Below are 16,542 nucleotides of genomic sequence, written 5' to 3'. Positions count from 1 at the left end.
AAAAAAAAAAAAATCTTTAAATTTTTGTTTTGTAAAAAAATATTTTTATGGTTAAAAAGTTTTAAGATGTTTTTTTGTTTGACATTATTTTTTTTTTTTGATTGAATAATTGTGAAACAAATCTAACTCCATACAAATAGGTTTGTTTGGAGTTTCACTTTGCAGGAAATGTTTCTGTTCATAATTAGAGGGATTTTTGGATGCAAGTGATCACTAATTACAAAAAATGGGATTTAATCTACTAATTATTTCTGTCCTGATTATTTTGTTCTGCATAAAGAAACACCATTTGAAACAGCAATGCCTTTGTTTTATTGATCTTAAATACATGTTTGGTTGTAATAATTATAAAAGAACAAGTGAACTGAATTAATCTGACACATTAATATGTTAGGCTGGATTACACACAGATGCAGTCATGTCAGATTTAAATCTAATTGTTGATGCATTTTGAATTTAGTGAGATGGTCAAGAACTTGGATTGTTTTCTTTGTTTGTTTTTTCTTTGGGTTTTCTTGATGGCAGGCCACTGTTGTTGGAGAGTACAAAGTGAGTGTTTAGGACTATGTTAAAGCAGTAAATGTGTTTATAAATAGTCCACATTTATGGCAGTATTCAAGGTTTTTCTGCAGAAAAGGAAAACCTGTAACAGGATGTTCATCTTAATTAATTTACGTGTCATTGTTAGACTGTCGCCTTTTTTCTTAAGTTAAGTATATTTTTTTGTGAGGTGGACGTAGCAGCAACAGGAAGGGCTGACAACTAGCATATATTGGCTGACTGATTGATACATCTTTATTTTTTTATTTGTCATTCTTTTTTTACAGCGATGAGTTCACAGCTCCAAGTCTTCTCTCCTCCCTCAGTCTCCTCCAGTGCCTTTTGCCGTGTTAAGAAGCTTAAGGTAGAGAGCAATGTTTGGGATGTATCCTCCACGGAGGCGTACAGCTCCATAGCGGGCCAGTCGGCATATGCTTTTACCCCAGCCATGGCTGTGCCTCCCTTTGCACCGTCCCTCGTCTTCCCTTCTGCGGCGTCTGGCTCCAGAGGTCAAGTGGTGGTGCGTGCAGCTGATAGCACTGGTAGTCTTCCTCGTGGGTCCAGTCGACGCGTGGCTGAGCAGGCCCCATCCTCCTCTTACAACCGTGAGGCGTCCTCTGAGACGAGGACCCAAAGGCATGGGCAGAAGAGAAAGATCGAGGAAGCAAGCGAAGGCAGCGGGAGCGGGTGCGGCAGTGTCCAGATATTAGAGGAGCTCTCCGCACCCGCAGCAACTTACTCCACTCGTACTGGCGGCGGTGGAGGAGGCACGGGCCAGTCTATAGCTCACTCAGCTCCAACCACCAAGAGCAGCAGCTCCAATGGAGAGGGGGATTATCAGCTCGTGCAACACGAGATCCTCTGCTCCATGTCCACCAGCTACGAAGTCCTGGAGTTCTTAGGGAGGGGCACGTTTGGCCAAGTGGCCAAGTGTTGGAAGAGGGGTACCAATGAGATTGTGGCCATCAAGATTCTGAAAAACCATCCATCATATGCTCGTCAGGGCCAAATTGAGGTAGACATCTTTTTTTTTATTTATTTATTTTTTTCAAATACCTTTCAGACTGAATTTCTGATACTTTCACTTTGAAAAATCGAATATGTCCCAAATTGCTTTTGCAAAATATGATCTAATTAGATTCTCAAGGGACTCACAACACAGCATGTTTTGCCATCAAGCTGTCAGTTTACCAAATGGTTTATAGTTTATTGTGAAAATCTTTTTTTATTTTTATTGTAAATACAGCACTTGTGCAGGGTAAAATGATTCGCATGGATGTTAGCATATTATGCGGCTAATATAATATTCATTATCTCAGCAGATGTTTCATTATCTGGCTGGTTACGGACGTTAAATTGGCATGACTCTGCTTTGAATTTCAATTATTAGAAATTTCAACTCGCGTAAACAAAGCCTACAGTCGCTGCGAAGTTGCTGTGTTTAAGTGGAACTGCGGGTCTTCAGTACAAAACGGATGCTGGAGTTGTTTTTTCCCTTTTTTACAGGTGGGCATCCTGAACCGACTGAGTGCAGAGAATGCAGACGAGTATAACTTTGTGCGCTCATATGAATGCTTCCAACACAAGGGCCATACCTGCTTGGTGTTTGAGATGCTCGAGCAGAATCTGTACGACTTTCTCAAGCACAGCAAGTTCAGCCCACTTCCCCTACGACACATCAGACCCATCCTGCAGCAGGTTGGCAAATGGTCATCATCATTCTTGTGTTTGTGCTTGGCGTCTCAGCCAGACTGAGGTTCTTGTTTGTATCTGTAGGTGGCTACAGCCTTGATGAAACTTAAGAGCCTGGGATTGATTCATGCAGACCTAAAACCTGAAAACATCATGCTAGTTGACCCGATCAGACAACCCTACCGAGTGAAGGTTATTGACTTTGGCTCAGCAAGCCATGTGTCCAAAGCAGTTTGTTCAACATACTTGCAGTCTCGCTACTACAGGTAGGTGGCAAAAAAACCCCAGACTTTTTGGCTTTGTATTGTTGATTTTAATAGTCTAGTTCGGTTTCCTCATTACTAGTCTGCTCATTTGTTGTCCAGGGCTCCAGAGATCATTTTGGGTCTGCCATTCTGCGAGGCCATTGACATGTGGTCTTTAGGCTGTGTGATTGCTGAGCTGTTTTTGGGTTGGCCTCTCTACCCCGGAGCTTCTGAGTATGATCAGGTCAGTATGAAAGTTTGTTTTCCCAAAGTCTTATCTGATACTCTGGGGGGGGGGTTCCAGGGCAAAATAAATTTCCAAGTAATCTTAGATTTAAAACGAGACTGGTTTTCAGCAAAACAACCAACCCGATTCCATAACCTGAACCTTATTTCTCCTGCTTCCAGATCCGTTATATTTCTCAGACTCAGGGTTTGCCAGCTGAGTACCTGCTGAGCGCCGGCACCAAGACCAACCGCTTCTTCAACCGAGGCCCCGACTCCAGCTACCCTCTCTGGAGGCTCAAGGTTAATATGTCAAATGATAAATCCCACAAAATGTCTGCTATTTTTATATGCTGTTTCAGACTCATGGAGGCAGCTTTAGGAGACTGGATGCTACTTTTAAATAGGTTGAATCCATAGTATTGACTTTAAACTTTTAAAAGCTAGAAGATAATCAGATATTTATTTTTTTATTCTTTAATTAGACCCCAGCAGAGCACGAAATGGAGATGGGCATCAAATCAAAGGAAGCCAGGAAGTACATCTTCAACTGTCTGGATGACATGATGCAGGTAATAATTGTAGAAACTTTAAAATCCTGGTTGTATTTAATGATTTCTTGACTTGACAGTTTTGTTGTACTCCAGGTCAATCTGTCTTCTCACTTGGAGGGGACAGACATGCTGGCTGAGAAAGCTGACAGACGAGAGTTCATAGACCTCTTAAAGCGAATGCTTCGTCTGGACGCTGACAAAAGGATCACGCCTACAAAAACTCTGGGTCACCCCTTTGTCACAATGAGCCACCTGATGGATTATCCCCACAATTCACAGTAAGTGTGCAATAAGTACAACGAAAGTTTAAATAAACGTTTATTTAAATGCAGCTGCTAAAAAGGTTGTCGCTCGTTCGTCTCCAGTGTGAAGTCGTGCTTCCAGAACATGGAAATTTGCAAGCGTCGGAGCTCATATGACAGCAGCAAATCTCTGTACTCCACCAGTGCAGTCCCCAGCGCTGCAGCAGGAAACCTCACAGTTACCTTCAGTAGCCAACTCAACCAGCATAACCAGGTGTGCTCTTTGGTTCCACTTGTACGCTGCGGAGCCTCATTAAAAAGGGGCCAGGTTACATAATCAGATTGCTACGTTGTGTAAAATTACACTTTATTTATGAACCACCCTTCATACAACAGAGTGTAACACAAAGCAGAATAAAAGAAATTAAAAAGATAAACATGAAGGGGCTGGTAGAGTGCACACTCATTAGTGCATAAAGCTACTTTGTAAATTAAATTAATTTCATTTGTTGCTTTCAAAAGCAGACAGCTGTGCTACAAAACACTTAATCTTTGCAGTACTATGCATATGTGTATTGGTACAACATGAAGTATTTGTATGTTCATAGGTTGCTTTTCTAAAATGAACAAATCGCATGTAATGCCTAATGGGGGTAGCTGGACTCGGGTCCTTTTTAATGAGTTGTTTGCCCCTCTTTGTCAGTTTTCCTCTTCAAATCAGTGCCTCGTTAATTCTGTGTGACTGATCTAATGTAACTTCACGCTTGACACAGCTGCTCGCTGGGCCCGAGTGACGTATTAAAGTGTAAAAAATAAAATAAAACACAAGACAAACGTAGAGAACTGACTCGCACGCAAGCAGATTTTTCCCTTTCATGGCTCATATAATTATGAACCTGTAATCTTGTTCTTGTTAATTGGTTTTGCTGTCTCCGCAGGTGCCTTCTGCAGGGGGCGCGGTGCCTTTGCTGAACTACCAGCCAGCGCTTTACCAGCAGGCGACCATCAACATTCCTGGGCTCACTCAACAGGGCGTCCCAATTCCGACGCGTCCCGCTGGGCTGTGCGGCCAGACAGAACCCTTCCAGCAGACCCTCATCGTGTGTCCACCCTCCACTATTCAAGGTAAAGATCACTTTGTATTACTTTTATTCCCTGTGTTAGTGAGCTCTATCTGAGGCATAGCCTCTTATGCTTTACGGTTCATTTTAGTTTAATGTGTTTTTTTCCAGGGCTACAATCATCCAGTAAGAGTTCGAGTTTCCCGGTGAGGGTGGAGAACTCTGTACCCATTGTACCTCAGAACCAGTCTGCTCAGTCGCTGCAGATCCAGCCAAGTATGCTCACGCAGGTAAGCGTGCATTAGGTGTATTGTTGTGAGGTTATCTGGAACCAATTAGTTTAATCATTGTTGGTATGTAAGAAAACAGGTGGTTGGCTCTTTTCCCATTTTCATTTTGGGTTATGTTGAAGCGACTGATCTCAACATATTGCTTGACCAGAAAATGTTGCTGGTTTTGTTTGCACAAAAATTTAAGATGAAGCTTTAGTTACTTTCCCTTTCAATGGAATTACTCTGGTAGGCAACTCAATTAATTTTGGCAGCACATATGCACATTTTCTCTCTGTAGGATGAGCTTTTTGCTACGGATTACTGTAATAATGACAATATAGGTGCCATTCAAATTATAGGGGTACCCAATTTGACTGCATTTATGTTGTGACAGATTTGACAGCAGTTTCTTTAGTGAGTGCAGAGAACAAGGAACAGCTTGACGGCTGACAAAGAAGACAAAAAAAAAAGTATAACGGGCATTCTGCTGCATCGTATCCAGTGAGAATGTAAATATAAATGCAAATATACATGCAAACGAAAAAAATGTTATGGTTGAGTACTGCTGTAGATTTGTTTGATTTTTGTGGTTTTGCTTTCAGAACTGATTGAATAAAAAGGCCGGTGTAGAAAAGAATCCAGTCTTTTGTGTAGGTTGGAATCCAGATTTATAGAGCAGGGGGCTCATCCACTCATAAAAAGCTAGTTAGTTGGTGTTTGGTAAACCGGTGGATGATAACCAGAGGTCTGGTGTCTGGTTGACCAGTGTTACCTTTTTGTGCATCTCTTGCACAGGTGGTTGAATTGAGCAGCCGCCTCGAAGAGCATGACATTAATCAGAACCTAACCCTGCCGTCCCCTATCCTCCTTCCCTCCCTCCTCCAGGGTTCCTGCACACCCCTGATGGTGGCCACCTTGCACCCACCCCCAGCAGGCATAGCCCCCCAGTACTCTCTGCCCCTCGGGCTGGGCACTGGGGTGGGTCGGCCCACTCTCCTGGAGCACACAGCCACAGTGCTGGTAACGCAACGATGAAGAACGACACGCTCACTCCCTCTACCACTAACAATGCCATCTCTTTCCTTCCCCACTCCCCCCCCTGTCTTTTCATTTGTTTGCAAGTTTCCTGTTCCTTCTGTGCCACACGTTTTATGGGGCTAGTCTTTATTTCATGCTTCAAAGTTCCACGTTTTCACATGTGAACTTGTCATGGTTATCAGACTCTAGGGTGTATCGATACTTAAATTATTCATTTTAAATGATCTGGCATCATGTTTGACTTTTGTATTCATCTTTGAAACTCCCTGGTGTGACATTAGATCGATTATGACAAAATTTGACATTCTCTTCCTGCTCCGAAAAGGACATTCCCCTCCCTTATCATTCACACATTTTCATTCCCCAGTTTCCCCCCCCCCATAGGTGTGCTCAGGGCATGGAGCGCATGTGTTGCTGAGTTGGTCTGCGCTTTGCTTGCAGCTTCTTTTGTCCCGTTCTCCAATGATATCAACCATGGAGGCAGCAGCTACAACATCTACTAAAAGCTCTCCTCAACCTCCTGCCTGACTCTCTGACACACGTCTTCTGTTTCAGCCCCAGAACATGTGGCATGCCTTTTTCCAAAGCAGACTATTTGGCATCAGGGAACTAAACTAATCTGTTTCTTCTTTAACAGGCACCATGGTTCTGTGTATACTTCTCTATACCCGATCTGTTTACAGCCCGTTGTTGTTTGTGCTTTGCATGGTACCATCATGTGGATTTGTTGCAGGCCAATGCTATGATTGAGGAATGGCTTAGGAAAGGTTGCTCGCTCTTCTAGCTTTATGCTTCTGCTTGTATAGGAAACTAGCGACTGGCTTGTCTCTTTTGTATTCAGTTTTTTTTTTTTTTTTTGATTCATTTCTTGGCATGGCTTATTTAGTCTGACCCTTTCCAGCAATCAGACATTTTTTGTTTTAGTTGGTTCATAAGAATGGAAAAATCGCTGTTACATCTATTCAGGCGTGGTATTTTTCTCAGCAGGCCTGGCCAACTGGTACCCAGCAAATCCTCATACCGTCATCATGGCAGCAGGTCCCAGGTGTGGCCATCCACAGCTCTGCCCATCAGTCAAACGTCCCTGAATCCCCCCTGGAGACGGTTCACTCCGAGGCAGCCGCGCAGCCGGGACACAGTTGGCGGTGGGTTCATTAACAGTTTATAGTTGAAACGTGCCTTCAAACTGTCGTTCCTGAAATCGGGCTGGGAATTTTAGATTTGACAGTATTTGCTTGTTTTTTTTGAAGGGGGGTTTGTCCTGCAGTTATATTATTTAGAAAGGAGTTCAGTATTTCAGTTTTCACTGTTTAGTTCAGCTGAAGGGCTTTTATTCTTGAAGTCTCTAAAATATAAGTTATTAGAAATGATCAACCCAAACGGCTGCAAACAGTTTTCTATGAAGTGAATTCATTCTGGATGAGAGATGACTATGCAAGAAAAAGATGGAGCTGTAAAACTTAAAAGAACATATAACGTGATTTGTACACATTTTTACCTTTTAAATTGCATAGATGATTACATTAAAAAGTACCTGGTGGGATGTGCAAATCTCCTGAAATGTCTCCACTGTTGTCCCAGCCTGCGACAACAGTGTTAACTATTATTTAATTTATTTATTTTTAATACCCAACAGGAGCGGGACCCAAGCCAGGACACAGCAAGAGAGAAAGAAAGTAAAAACCAGATGTTCGGAAAACAGGAACAGGTTTGTAAAGCCCATAAGCTTCTCCTTATTAGTAGTTAACAAAGCTCATCATTAACAGTTCCTGCTATGCCCATTGCAACTAAACTCTATCTGATACCTTGAATGAGATATTTCTTTCTTATGAGAATGTGTTGTTGGCCATCCACAGTAGCCAGCCTTCCATGATGCTTTGTGATTGTTTTGTAGCTTAATCATAATCTGTTGTTTATTCTCAAAGTTAGTCTCAAACACACACATTGCATAACAAACAAAAAATGAAATGTCCCAACAATCATCAGTTTCCTTAGTTCAGCAGAATGGCAAAACGTTGTTTCAGAAGAAAATGTGCACCTTTTTTAATTGATTATACTTATACGCCTTTTTTATGGATTATCAGTTGAATAATTAAAATGTAAATGTGCATTAGAAAATTAACATTTCTAACTGCGTTAACTGTTTGTTCTTCCTCTCCAGGGGTGCAGCTTTACTCAGCAGCAGCGTTGTGACGGCGCCCACCTCCACCGTCATGTTGTCCCAGCCAATCATAATCTCCGACACACCCAGCCCGGCCGTCAGCATCATCACTATTCACAGCGACACCGACACGGAGGACGAACGCAAATTCCACCCGGCCAGGTGAGCGGGGGGGGCATACCAAATCTGATAACTGTCTCCTATTTGTCTATATGGTTGTGGAAGTAACATGTCGTCCTTTGACAGTGTTGGCCTGAGCCGCTCTGAGCGCGCTAACGTCATCAGCTGTGTGACCGTGCACGACTCTGACTCCTCCACTGCCAGCCCCCTGACCCCGCTTCCCCGCGCCCTGAACACAGCGAGCTCCGCGTCGTCACGCCACCAGGCCAAGTCTCTGGCCGTGGTGGTGCCTTCAGTTAAAAACCAGCCTTCGGAGAGGGGTGCAGTTTCACACGGTCGCCTGGAGACTGGTGAGTGTCGGTGCTACTGATGCATCTGTTATTAATGCTCAGTGTTTATTGGGCATTAAAGCAGCGTGATTTAACGCTACCTTTGATCCGCAGTGAACTACATAAAACCTAAGCGATCGTCTAACCGGCAGCCCTGCAGTTCAGGGGAGAGCATGGATCGAAATGGGCTGGTCCCGAGCCAGTCCCACCCCTTAAATCTCAGTCAGGTGAGGCTTTATTTGTCAACGCTTTGAAATAAGAATTGACGAAAATCCTTTAACTTGACAAGACTTGAACAAATTCACTTTGACAGAGAGCTTTAAAACTCGTCAGTGTCTTTTCAAATCGTCAGTCACTGCAGGAAGAGCAAACCACCTCGTCTGACGGCTGAGTCATCGCAGGTTGGATGCCAAACAATTAAATGTTGGCACCAGGACACAAAAAACCGCTTTAATTGGTTTAAGGCCCTTCTTTAAAATTCAAACTAAAGTTGCATTAGTCTTGCGAAAAGAATAGACTCACAAAGCATGTTTTAAAATTATAAGAAGACGACTTTTAGAGAATTTTGTGCAAAGTTTTGAAGTTTTCATGTAAAACATCAAAACTATATGTAAAACCTGGTGGTTACAAAAAGAAAAAGGAACTATTTGAGTCCACAGTGCTCTCTTCTGGATGAAACTTGTAATAGCAGTTGAATTTGGAAACAATGTCAAACATGGTTTGTGTGTTTATGAGCTTCAGATTTACTTTTTTCTCCCATCTGTCTGCTTGGGTTAAAAAAATTACACATTTTTACTTTCATAGAGTAAGATTTCAGCAACTTGAATAGCTTGCTCACGGAGGAGAAAAAGTATTTAAAAAGACATTAAAAGCCTAATGTAAATGTAAAAAGACAAACTATACTGCACATGTCAACAATCATGTTGCTAAAAGAAACTCTGTGCAGTTGGACCATTTTGTCTGATATTTATGTTAAATGTTTCTCTTTAGGTGCAGTCGGTGGTTTCTTCATCTCAGGAGCGATCGGGGCCGTCCCACAGCAGCTTGTCTCTCCATCGCCAGCAGACGTTCCCCCCGACCGTCTCTGCCTCTCACTACAGCTTCCCCGAAGTGTCCGCCCTGGCGTCAAGCGCCGTCGCTGCTGCCGCCGCCACCAGCCTGTACACCTACCCCGCCTCCACCGCCCTGTCCTCGGCCTCTCAGGCCGTGGAGCAGCTGCTGGCTCGTGGTCACGGCAGCCACGGACACTCCCCCTCCGCCTATGCAGCAACGTACACCTCATCCTCCTCCAGGAGAGATTCGGCCAGTCGCAAGGAGTCCGTCAGCAGTCTGCTGCACGGCCTCCCCGCGTCGTACCAGCACCAGTTCGCCGCCGGTTCTCCGTACGTCAGCGTGACGCCCCGAGCTGAGGCTTACAGTGCCTACCAGCTCAGCCCCAGGCGCCTCGCACAGTACCCCTACTTATAGGGCGCCCGGTTCAACTTAGCTTCCCCAAGTATACTATCACAAAGGGACAATTAAATTGTAGAATTACTGATGGTCACTTGTTTGCTGCTTTTAACTACAAGGAAGCATTTCAGCCCTAGCTCATCTATATGCTCTTTTAGTGTATTTGAAAGGACTTTTGATATATTTGCATCCTAATATTTTCCCCTTAAGCACCATATTTTATCCCCAACCTGTTCTATCAAATGAATGCGTTGTGTTAACCGTATGTTACACGTGTTTTTATCTTGAAGTTTTGTGTGAAGAGAGCTCCCCCTCCTTTCACAAGCAGCGAGTAGATCCACAAAATAGCGAAGCTCCCTAGTCCTTAACTTTCCCACGAGCCTTACCTTAAAGTTTCCACACACTAATCTGTTAAGGCCCTGTGTTATTAGTGGACATCAAGACTTGTACCTTTTTTCTGTTTGTTTACTCGTGTCTTTTACTGTTTTAAATTATGTCGGCGAGAAAAATAGGAAGGAAAAGTCAACGGCGATTATGTATTATGAGAGGAGGCGAGGTGAAAACTGTGATGGGTGATGTTTAATTTAAGTACACAATGTGGTAGTGTGTTTATGTAGTGACCGTGTTTTAGGCTGGCTTGATCATGTTCGTATGCAAACGGATTTAAAGCGACATAACTGAGTGCTGAATGTACTGACGACGTTCAAAGTGTGATCACCGTCTCGAGGAACGGCGGGAAAAGTTTTTTAAATTGGGGAGGAAAAAAAAAAAAGCCTCAGCTCTAATTTTTTTTTTCTTCCTCTTTTTCAAATCTAATTTCACGTGAATCAAGCAAATCTTTTATATAAATATATATACATGTGAATCCTGTGTAGGACCTACTATAGCTAAAAATGAGTTAAGGCCAGTTTTCACTCTTAAAATGTTCAGAAGCTGTAACAAACTTCACTGTGCTGCACAAAGACTAATTTATACAAAGATTTGCGTATTGTTGTCTGGTTTGATTTAAAAAAGAAACTGTTATCTCGCACCCTATTCAGAGTTTTATTCAAACACATTCTTCTGTCCTTCCAAGAGTATTTATCTGCTGATTCCTTCGTGGGGGGAAGACGGCGGGCGCTGTGTTCAGACTTGCAGTGAGCGACAGGGCTTTCCTACCAGCGTCTGTTTTAAGAACCTGGAATGTCTGAGTAGTCTGTGCGTGGGCGCATTTATCCATTTTCTGTTGTCGCATCAGTTTTGTGTTGTAATGTCGGAATATTTACCTATATTTCATCGTAACGTAGTGTAGTCAAAGAGGCAGTTTGGTAGGCTTACTTCAGGGAAAAGGGTTTCGATAATCCACTGTCACAGTTTCCAATAAAATAACCATAATCTCACACTGACTCCATTTTTTTTCTTTGTTTGTTTCTCATCAACTCTAAAGTGTGGACATAAAATAACTCAATCATAATTTAGATTAAACATTTTCTCAGGTTTGAGGAGCTGAAACAATTGCAGATAAGATAAATTACTTTCTAAGATAAGATTTTTTTTATTTCCAATGCTGATAATAGGTTCATGAAAAGGTATTTATAAAAGGTATTTCTAAAGAACTGTGTGGTTTGTAATTACCTTTTAAACCAAGAACCAAAGTGTATAAAGTGATTTCTAAACCAACCTGTTTAAAAAGGCATCTTAAAGGTGTGCACCATCAATAGTTCATTATTCTGGATTCAGCTGAATGTTAGAGGAAATCCACGGAGCCTGAGTCACTGTTTCAGGTTAGAAACAGGGCTGGTCAGGATCATTTATACATGAACACCAACAAGCTTAACAAAAAAAAAAACAACTCAGGCTGTTCTCTACATCTGCTGAAACAAGACTAGATGGGACATATTTGATGTTCTTGATTCAACAAGTGTGGATTGTTTAATAGATATTTAGAGGAGCATAATTTTTTTTAAATATCTAATGTTGAAAAAGAACTGAAGAGGCTTTGATGTAGGAATCAAAAGATCTATTTTATTCTTAGTTCAGAAAATAAGTATGTGTGCAACAGAAACAATACTCTCATGCATTTGCACAATATTCAAACTACTCTGACAAGAGGACTGGGTCAAAATAAAATACAAAATCATAATGTCCAATTACTGTTCTTTAGAATATAATGCATTTATTTATTGTTGTAAATAAAGCACTATAATGTGCAACAAAGTATTTAAAAATTATTTTGTTTTTACAAGGATTAGTGACAGAGTCCAAAACTTAACATGGCGCCGTTTCAAGTCCTTAAACCATCGGCCCGTCCGGCTCATGGGCTTTGATCGAATGTCTCCGAGACTTGAGCTCATCCATCGGGGTAAAGGTGATGAGAGGAGAGGCGAAATCAGCTGAGACTTTGTCTCCTTTTAGACTTGTGTGGCTGCAGCTGCATGCTTCTGAGAAAATGCTGGACTGCATACTTCAAACCAGATTGATTTGAAGGGCTACAGAAAAAAAAACACAGGAGGGATCTTTTTTTAGACCATGAGGTGTGCAGACATGAAACAGCAGCTAGTATTTAAAGACATAAAACTGAAGTTTTGAAGGACCAACTTACAGCTGTGGGCTGATGACCTCAGCGTCCCGACGAGTTGGAGCCTCTGAGTCCTTGAGGTCCCCCAGAGAATCTGTCTTCTCTGCAATCAGGTCCCATATCTCAATGTTGATCCACAGGTACCCCGACAGTTTCATGTCGGTTGGAGTGCAGGTGATCCAACGGCACAGAGGGCAGTGGACGGTGTTTATGGGACCCTGACACCTTGCCATTTTCTCCAGGCAAATGGAGCAAAAGGTGTGTTTGCAGTGCAGGAGACGTGGGAGCCGGTGGCTGCGAGAGTACTCATAGGAGCAGATGATACACTCCAGGTCTTCTGAGCACATGATGGAGGAGAGAGCCCTTCAGTGGACTGGAGACCTGCACAGGAACAGCACAAAAACAGCTCAGTGAAAACTGATATTTATCTAAAAACACACATTTACAGCAGCAAAAACATTAAAAAGAAAGCACCAAACATTCAAGAGCGATGCTAAGACTCACTTGATGCAGTGCTGAGGCTGCTGCCCTCCTCTGTGCTGAGCGTCTGTTCACTGACTGCTGAGACTCCACCTGTTTTTATAGCAGCTCCTGCAGAGGCGGTCCCACGATTAAAGACTTCCAAAGAAGAGCCGCCTTCAGGGGAACAAGTCTTCTGAGGAAATGCACTTGGCTCAAAAACTTCTGTTTACCACTGAACAGAATCTGTAGACACGCCTTCATAAACTTATTAGAGATTAGAATGAAATGCTTCTTGGCAAAATGCTGGTTTATTTATTTTGTATTTTTTTGCATTTATTTCCCCAGTTATCCTTGGGAGAAAACTCATTTTGACCACTTCTTTCTCAGATCTTGTTCTTTTGGTCACTCGCCAGAGTTCCTGACCATAGGTGAGGGTAGGAATGTAGACCGGCCGGTAAACGGAGAGTTTCGCCTTGAAGCTCAGCTCCCTCTTCACCACAACAGACCGCTACAAGCTGCATCACAATCCATCTGTCAATCTCACATTCCATTCTTCCCTCACTCATAAACAAGACCCTGAGATACTTCAACTCCTCCATTTCAGGCAGCACCTCACTCCCAACCCAGAGAGAGCCGTCCACCCCCTCCCGACTGAGGACCACGGCCTCAGATTTGGAGGTGCTGATCCTCATCCCAGCTGCGTCGGCACGACAACACCAGCAGGACCACATCATCTGCAAATAGCGGAGACAGAATCCTAAGGACCCCAAATCAGACCCCCTTCCACCTCCTGGCTGCACCGAAGAATCCTGTCCATGAAAGTCATGAACAGGCTCGGTGATATCAGGCAGCCTCAGCGAAGTCCAACTCTCACCCCGAAGAGATTCAACTTGTGAACCAGACTCTCACACTGTTTGAATATGGGCTGAATGCCTCGTAGTAACGGAGCCCCAATCCCATACTCATGTCTCTAAGACATTCAGAGATAAATCTGCATCATGATTCAATTCAAACAAATATTCAACGACAGGACCGTGCGAGGATTCAGTACCATTCTACAGACTCGCTGTAAACTTCAACACATGATGATTTTCACACGTGCTGCAGCAGCCTTTGGTGTAGAGTAAATACAACAGAGGAGAGAGGACACATGAGGTGAACCTGTAGATGTTACAGATAAATCAGACATTTACTCTCATTCTCTGTATTCTGCAAGCCAGAAAGTCTAAAATCCACCCGACAACACAGCCATCCAGACCGATGCTGTTCATCCATCTCTGGATTAGCAGAGGGGGCTGCATAGTATTGAAGGCAGATGAGAGCGTTAAACAAATAATAATCTAACATGAGGGTTGGCACTCTCCAGATGACTGTAAACATGATTTAGCAGGGTCAGTGTAGAGTCCTGAACCCTCCTTGTTGTTCTGTGAGCAAACTGCATGGAGTGTGAAGTTTAGACATTAATACAAGTCATTCCTGAATTGTTCAGAAGAATCATAAAATATATACTACGTGTTTGAACAATAACTAAAATGAGTGTGCAGTAGATAAAAAATGACTTACTCAGGCAAATCGAAAGCATGCGCTTTTTATTGTTTCCAATATAGGGTCATAAAAAGGTATTTCCAAAGAACGGTGTGGTTTGTTTAATAAAGTCTCATGGTTTTCAATTACCTTCCAAATCGATAACCTAAGAAGTGTCGAGTTATTCGGAAATCAGCCCGTTCAAAAAGGCACCTGGAAGGTGTGTGTCACCGATAATTCAATTATTCTGAATTCAGCTGAATGTTAGAGAAACCCACAGAGCCCGGGTCACTGTTTCAGGTTAGAGACAGGGCTGTTTATCCACAGGTGGTCAGGATCATTTACACCTGAACACCAATAAGCATAACAACAAAAAAACAGGCTGTTCTCTGTATCTGCTGAAACAAGACTAGATGGGACATATTTGATGTTATTAATTCAACAATTGTGAATCGCTTGTTAAAAGATTTTTAGAGGAGCGTTTTTACAGAACTTAAAGTCTGCATTTGACTCATCAGTTGTTTTATGTCGATGCTACACAATAAATGGTAAATGATAAATTGCCTGCACTTGTCAAGCGCTTCACCCTACATTCATCCATTCATCCACACTGATGGCAGTAAGCTACATTGTAGCCACAGCTGCCCTGAGGCCTCTGACCACCACCAGTAGGCAAGGCAGGTGAAGTGTCTTCCCTAAGGACACAATGGCTGAGAGAGACAGAACGGGGCTCGAACCGGCAACCCTCCAGTTACAGGACGAAAAATAAATAAATGTGTAAACAGTGGACACGGGAACAGAAACTCATTTGAGCAATGTTTATTAAAATGTTACAAAAAAAACTTGAAAACACAAACAATATTTCTTTGTGTCAAACACTTCACAGTTATTTTTCGCTGGAAATAAAAGCATGAAATTGCAGCCAGTACTATAAATAAAAACAAAAACAGATTTGACTTTTTTTGTAGTTTAAACTTATAAAAACATTATAAAAAAGACATAAGATTAGATCAAATGCACACGTACTGTCAAGAGATTTACAATAACTTATTATAATAATTATTATTATTATTAAAAAACAAATACACAATTCAAATCATTCTTATTAAATACTTTCTGCAAAATATTTGTTTCCTCAGTTTCATTGTGATGAATAAAATTTGATGGCATCGTTTACGACAAGCACTTTCACAAGTTGCTGACTTTTTCCAGACCTGAAACAAGGAGTCTGAAACTTTCAAGTCCTCAAACCAGCAGCCCGTCCGGCTCACGGGTGTCTCTGAGACTTAAACTCATCCATCGGGGTAAAGGTGATGAGAGGAAATCCGAAATCAGCAGACATTTCCTCTCCTGTTAGACTTGTGTGGGTGCTGCTGCAAACGCTGGACTGCATACTTCAAACCAGCTCGACTTGAAGGGCTACAAAAAAAAAAAACACATAAGAGGGATCTTTTTTTAGACCATGAGGTGTGCAGACATGAAATACCAGCTAGTATTTAAAGACAAAACTGAAGTTTTGAAGGACCAACTTACAGCTGTGGGCTGATGACCTCAGCGTCCTGACGAGTTGGAGCCTCTGAGTCCTTGAGGTCCCCCAGAGAATCTGTCTTCTCTGCAATCAGGTCCCATATCTCAATGTTGATCCACAGGTACCCGGACAGTTTCATGGTGGTTGGAGTGCAGGTGATATAGCGGCACACTGGGCAGCGAACTGTGTTTATGGGACCCTGACACCTTGCCATTTTCTCCAGGCAAATGGAGCAAAAGGTGTGTTTGCAGTGCAGGAGACGTGGGAGCCGGTGGCTGCGAGAGTACTCATAGGAGCAGATGATACACTCCAGGTCTTCTGAGCACATGATGGAGGAGAGAGCCCTTCAGTGGACTGGAGACCTGCACAGGAACAGCACAAAAACAGCTCAGTGAAAACTGATATTTACCTAAAACACACATTTACAGCGGCAAAAACATTAAAAAGAAAGCACCAAACATTCAAGAGCGATGCTAAGACTCACTTGATGCAGTGCTGAGGCTGCTGCCCTCCTCTGTGCTGAGCGTCTGTTCACTGACTGCT

The 16,542-nt window shown here is 42.7% G+C and overlaps 2 protein-coding genes and 1 long non-coding RNA gene across 6 annotated transcripts in view; 1 reads left to right on the top strand and 2 right to left on the bottom strand.

Annotated features, from left to right (window-relative positions):
- si:ch211-160o17.4 (homeodomain-interacting protein kinase 1) overlaps window positions 1-11,307 on the top strand; it is a 15,724-nt gene extending 4,417 nt beyond the window's left edge. Inside the window, exons 2-18 of one of the 4 annotated variants that reach the window (XM_017422887.2) lie at window positions 828-1,555; window positions 2,047-2,238; window positions 2,317-2,498; window positions 2,598-2,721; window positions 2,886-3,005; window positions 3,188-3,274; window positions 3,350-3,534; window positions 3,622-3,772; window positions 4,437-4,623; window positions 4,731-4,849; window positions 5,717-5,851; window positions 6,857-7,014; window positions 7,506-7,577; window positions 8,031-8,192; window positions 8,277-8,500; window positions 8,594-8,706; window positions 9,470-11,307. In XM_017422887.2, coding sequence (XP_017278376.1) covers window positions 830-1,555; window positions 2,047-2,238; window positions 2,317-2,498; window positions 2,598-2,721; window positions 2,886-3,005; window positions 3,188-3,274; window positions 3,350-3,534; window positions 3,622-3,772; window positions 4,437-4,623; window positions 4,731-4,849; window positions 5,717-5,851; window positions 6,857-7,014; window positions 7,506-7,577; window positions 8,031-8,192; window positions 8,277-8,500; window positions 8,594-8,706; window positions 9,470-9,946 — 3,414 coding nt within the window. In that variant the 5' untranslated portion in view covers window positions 828-829 and the 3' untranslated portion in view covers window positions 9,947-11,307. Of the gene's footprint in view, window positions 1-827; window positions 1,556-2,046; window positions 2,239-2,316; window positions 2,499-2,597; window positions 2,722-2,885; window positions 3,006-3,187; window positions 3,275-3,349; window positions 3,535-3,621; window positions 3,773-4,436; window positions 4,624-4,730; window positions 4,850-5,716; window positions 5,852-6,853; window positions 7,015-7,505; window positions 7,578-8,030; window positions 8,193-8,276; window positions 8,501-8,593; window positions 8,707-9,469 lie in introns of all 4 variants that reach the window. The other 3 variants (XM_017422886.2, XM_017422889.2, XM_017422888.2) reach the window with 3 other exon arrangements.
- A 605-nt stretch (window positions 11,308-11,912) lies between these two features.
- On the bottom strand, window positions 11,913-13,117 carry LOC112450737. Its single transcript, XR_003039416.2, has 3 exons — window positions 12,990-13,117; window positions 12,510-12,866; window positions 11,913-12,396 (listed from the first exon to the last, which is right to left on the bottom strand). It is a non-coding gene; the product is annotated as an uncharacterized LOC112450737 (long non-coding RNA).
- Window positions 13,118-15,274: 2,157 nt separating this feature from the next.
- LOC119616957 (RING finger protein 224-like) lies at window positions 15,275-16,532 on the bottom strand. The gene is made up of 3 exons (XM_037975204.1): window positions 16,484-16,532; window positions 16,005-16,361; window positions 15,275-15,890 (listed from the first exon to the last, which is right to left on the bottom strand). Exons 2-3 carry the CDS (start codon window positions 16,325-16,327, stop codon window positions 15,803-15,805), a joined length of 411 nt encoding a protein of 136 aa, XP_037831132.1. The 5' UTR covers window positions 16,328-16,361; window positions 16,484-16,532; the 3' UTR covers window positions 15,275-15,802.
- Between the last annotated feature and the right edge of the window lie 10 nt (window positions 16,533-16,542).

Source organism: Kryptolebias marmoratus, linkage group LG4 (genome assembly GCF_001649575.2).
Source record: "Kryptolebias marmoratus isolate JLee-2015 linkage group LG4, ASM164957v2, whole genome shotgun sequence".
NCBI lineage: Eukaryota > Metazoa > Chordata > Actinopteri > Cyprinodontiformes > Rivulidae > Kryptolebias > Kryptolebias marmoratus.
The sequence above is the reverse complement of the archived record's forward strand: the minus strand, read 5'-3'. Positions and strand labels throughout refer to the sequence as shown.

Excerpts from the sequence above, each read along its gene's own strand:
- LOC119616957 (XM_037975204.1), bottom strand. The coding sequence starts at position 16,327 with ATGTGCTCAGAAGACCTGGAGTGTATCATCTGCTCCTATGAGTACTCT. Across the intron at positions 15,891-16,004 it reads GAGGTCATCAGCCCACAGCT|CCCTTCAAGTCGAGCTGGTT; the intron begins GTAAGTTGGTCC and ends TTTTTTTTGTAG.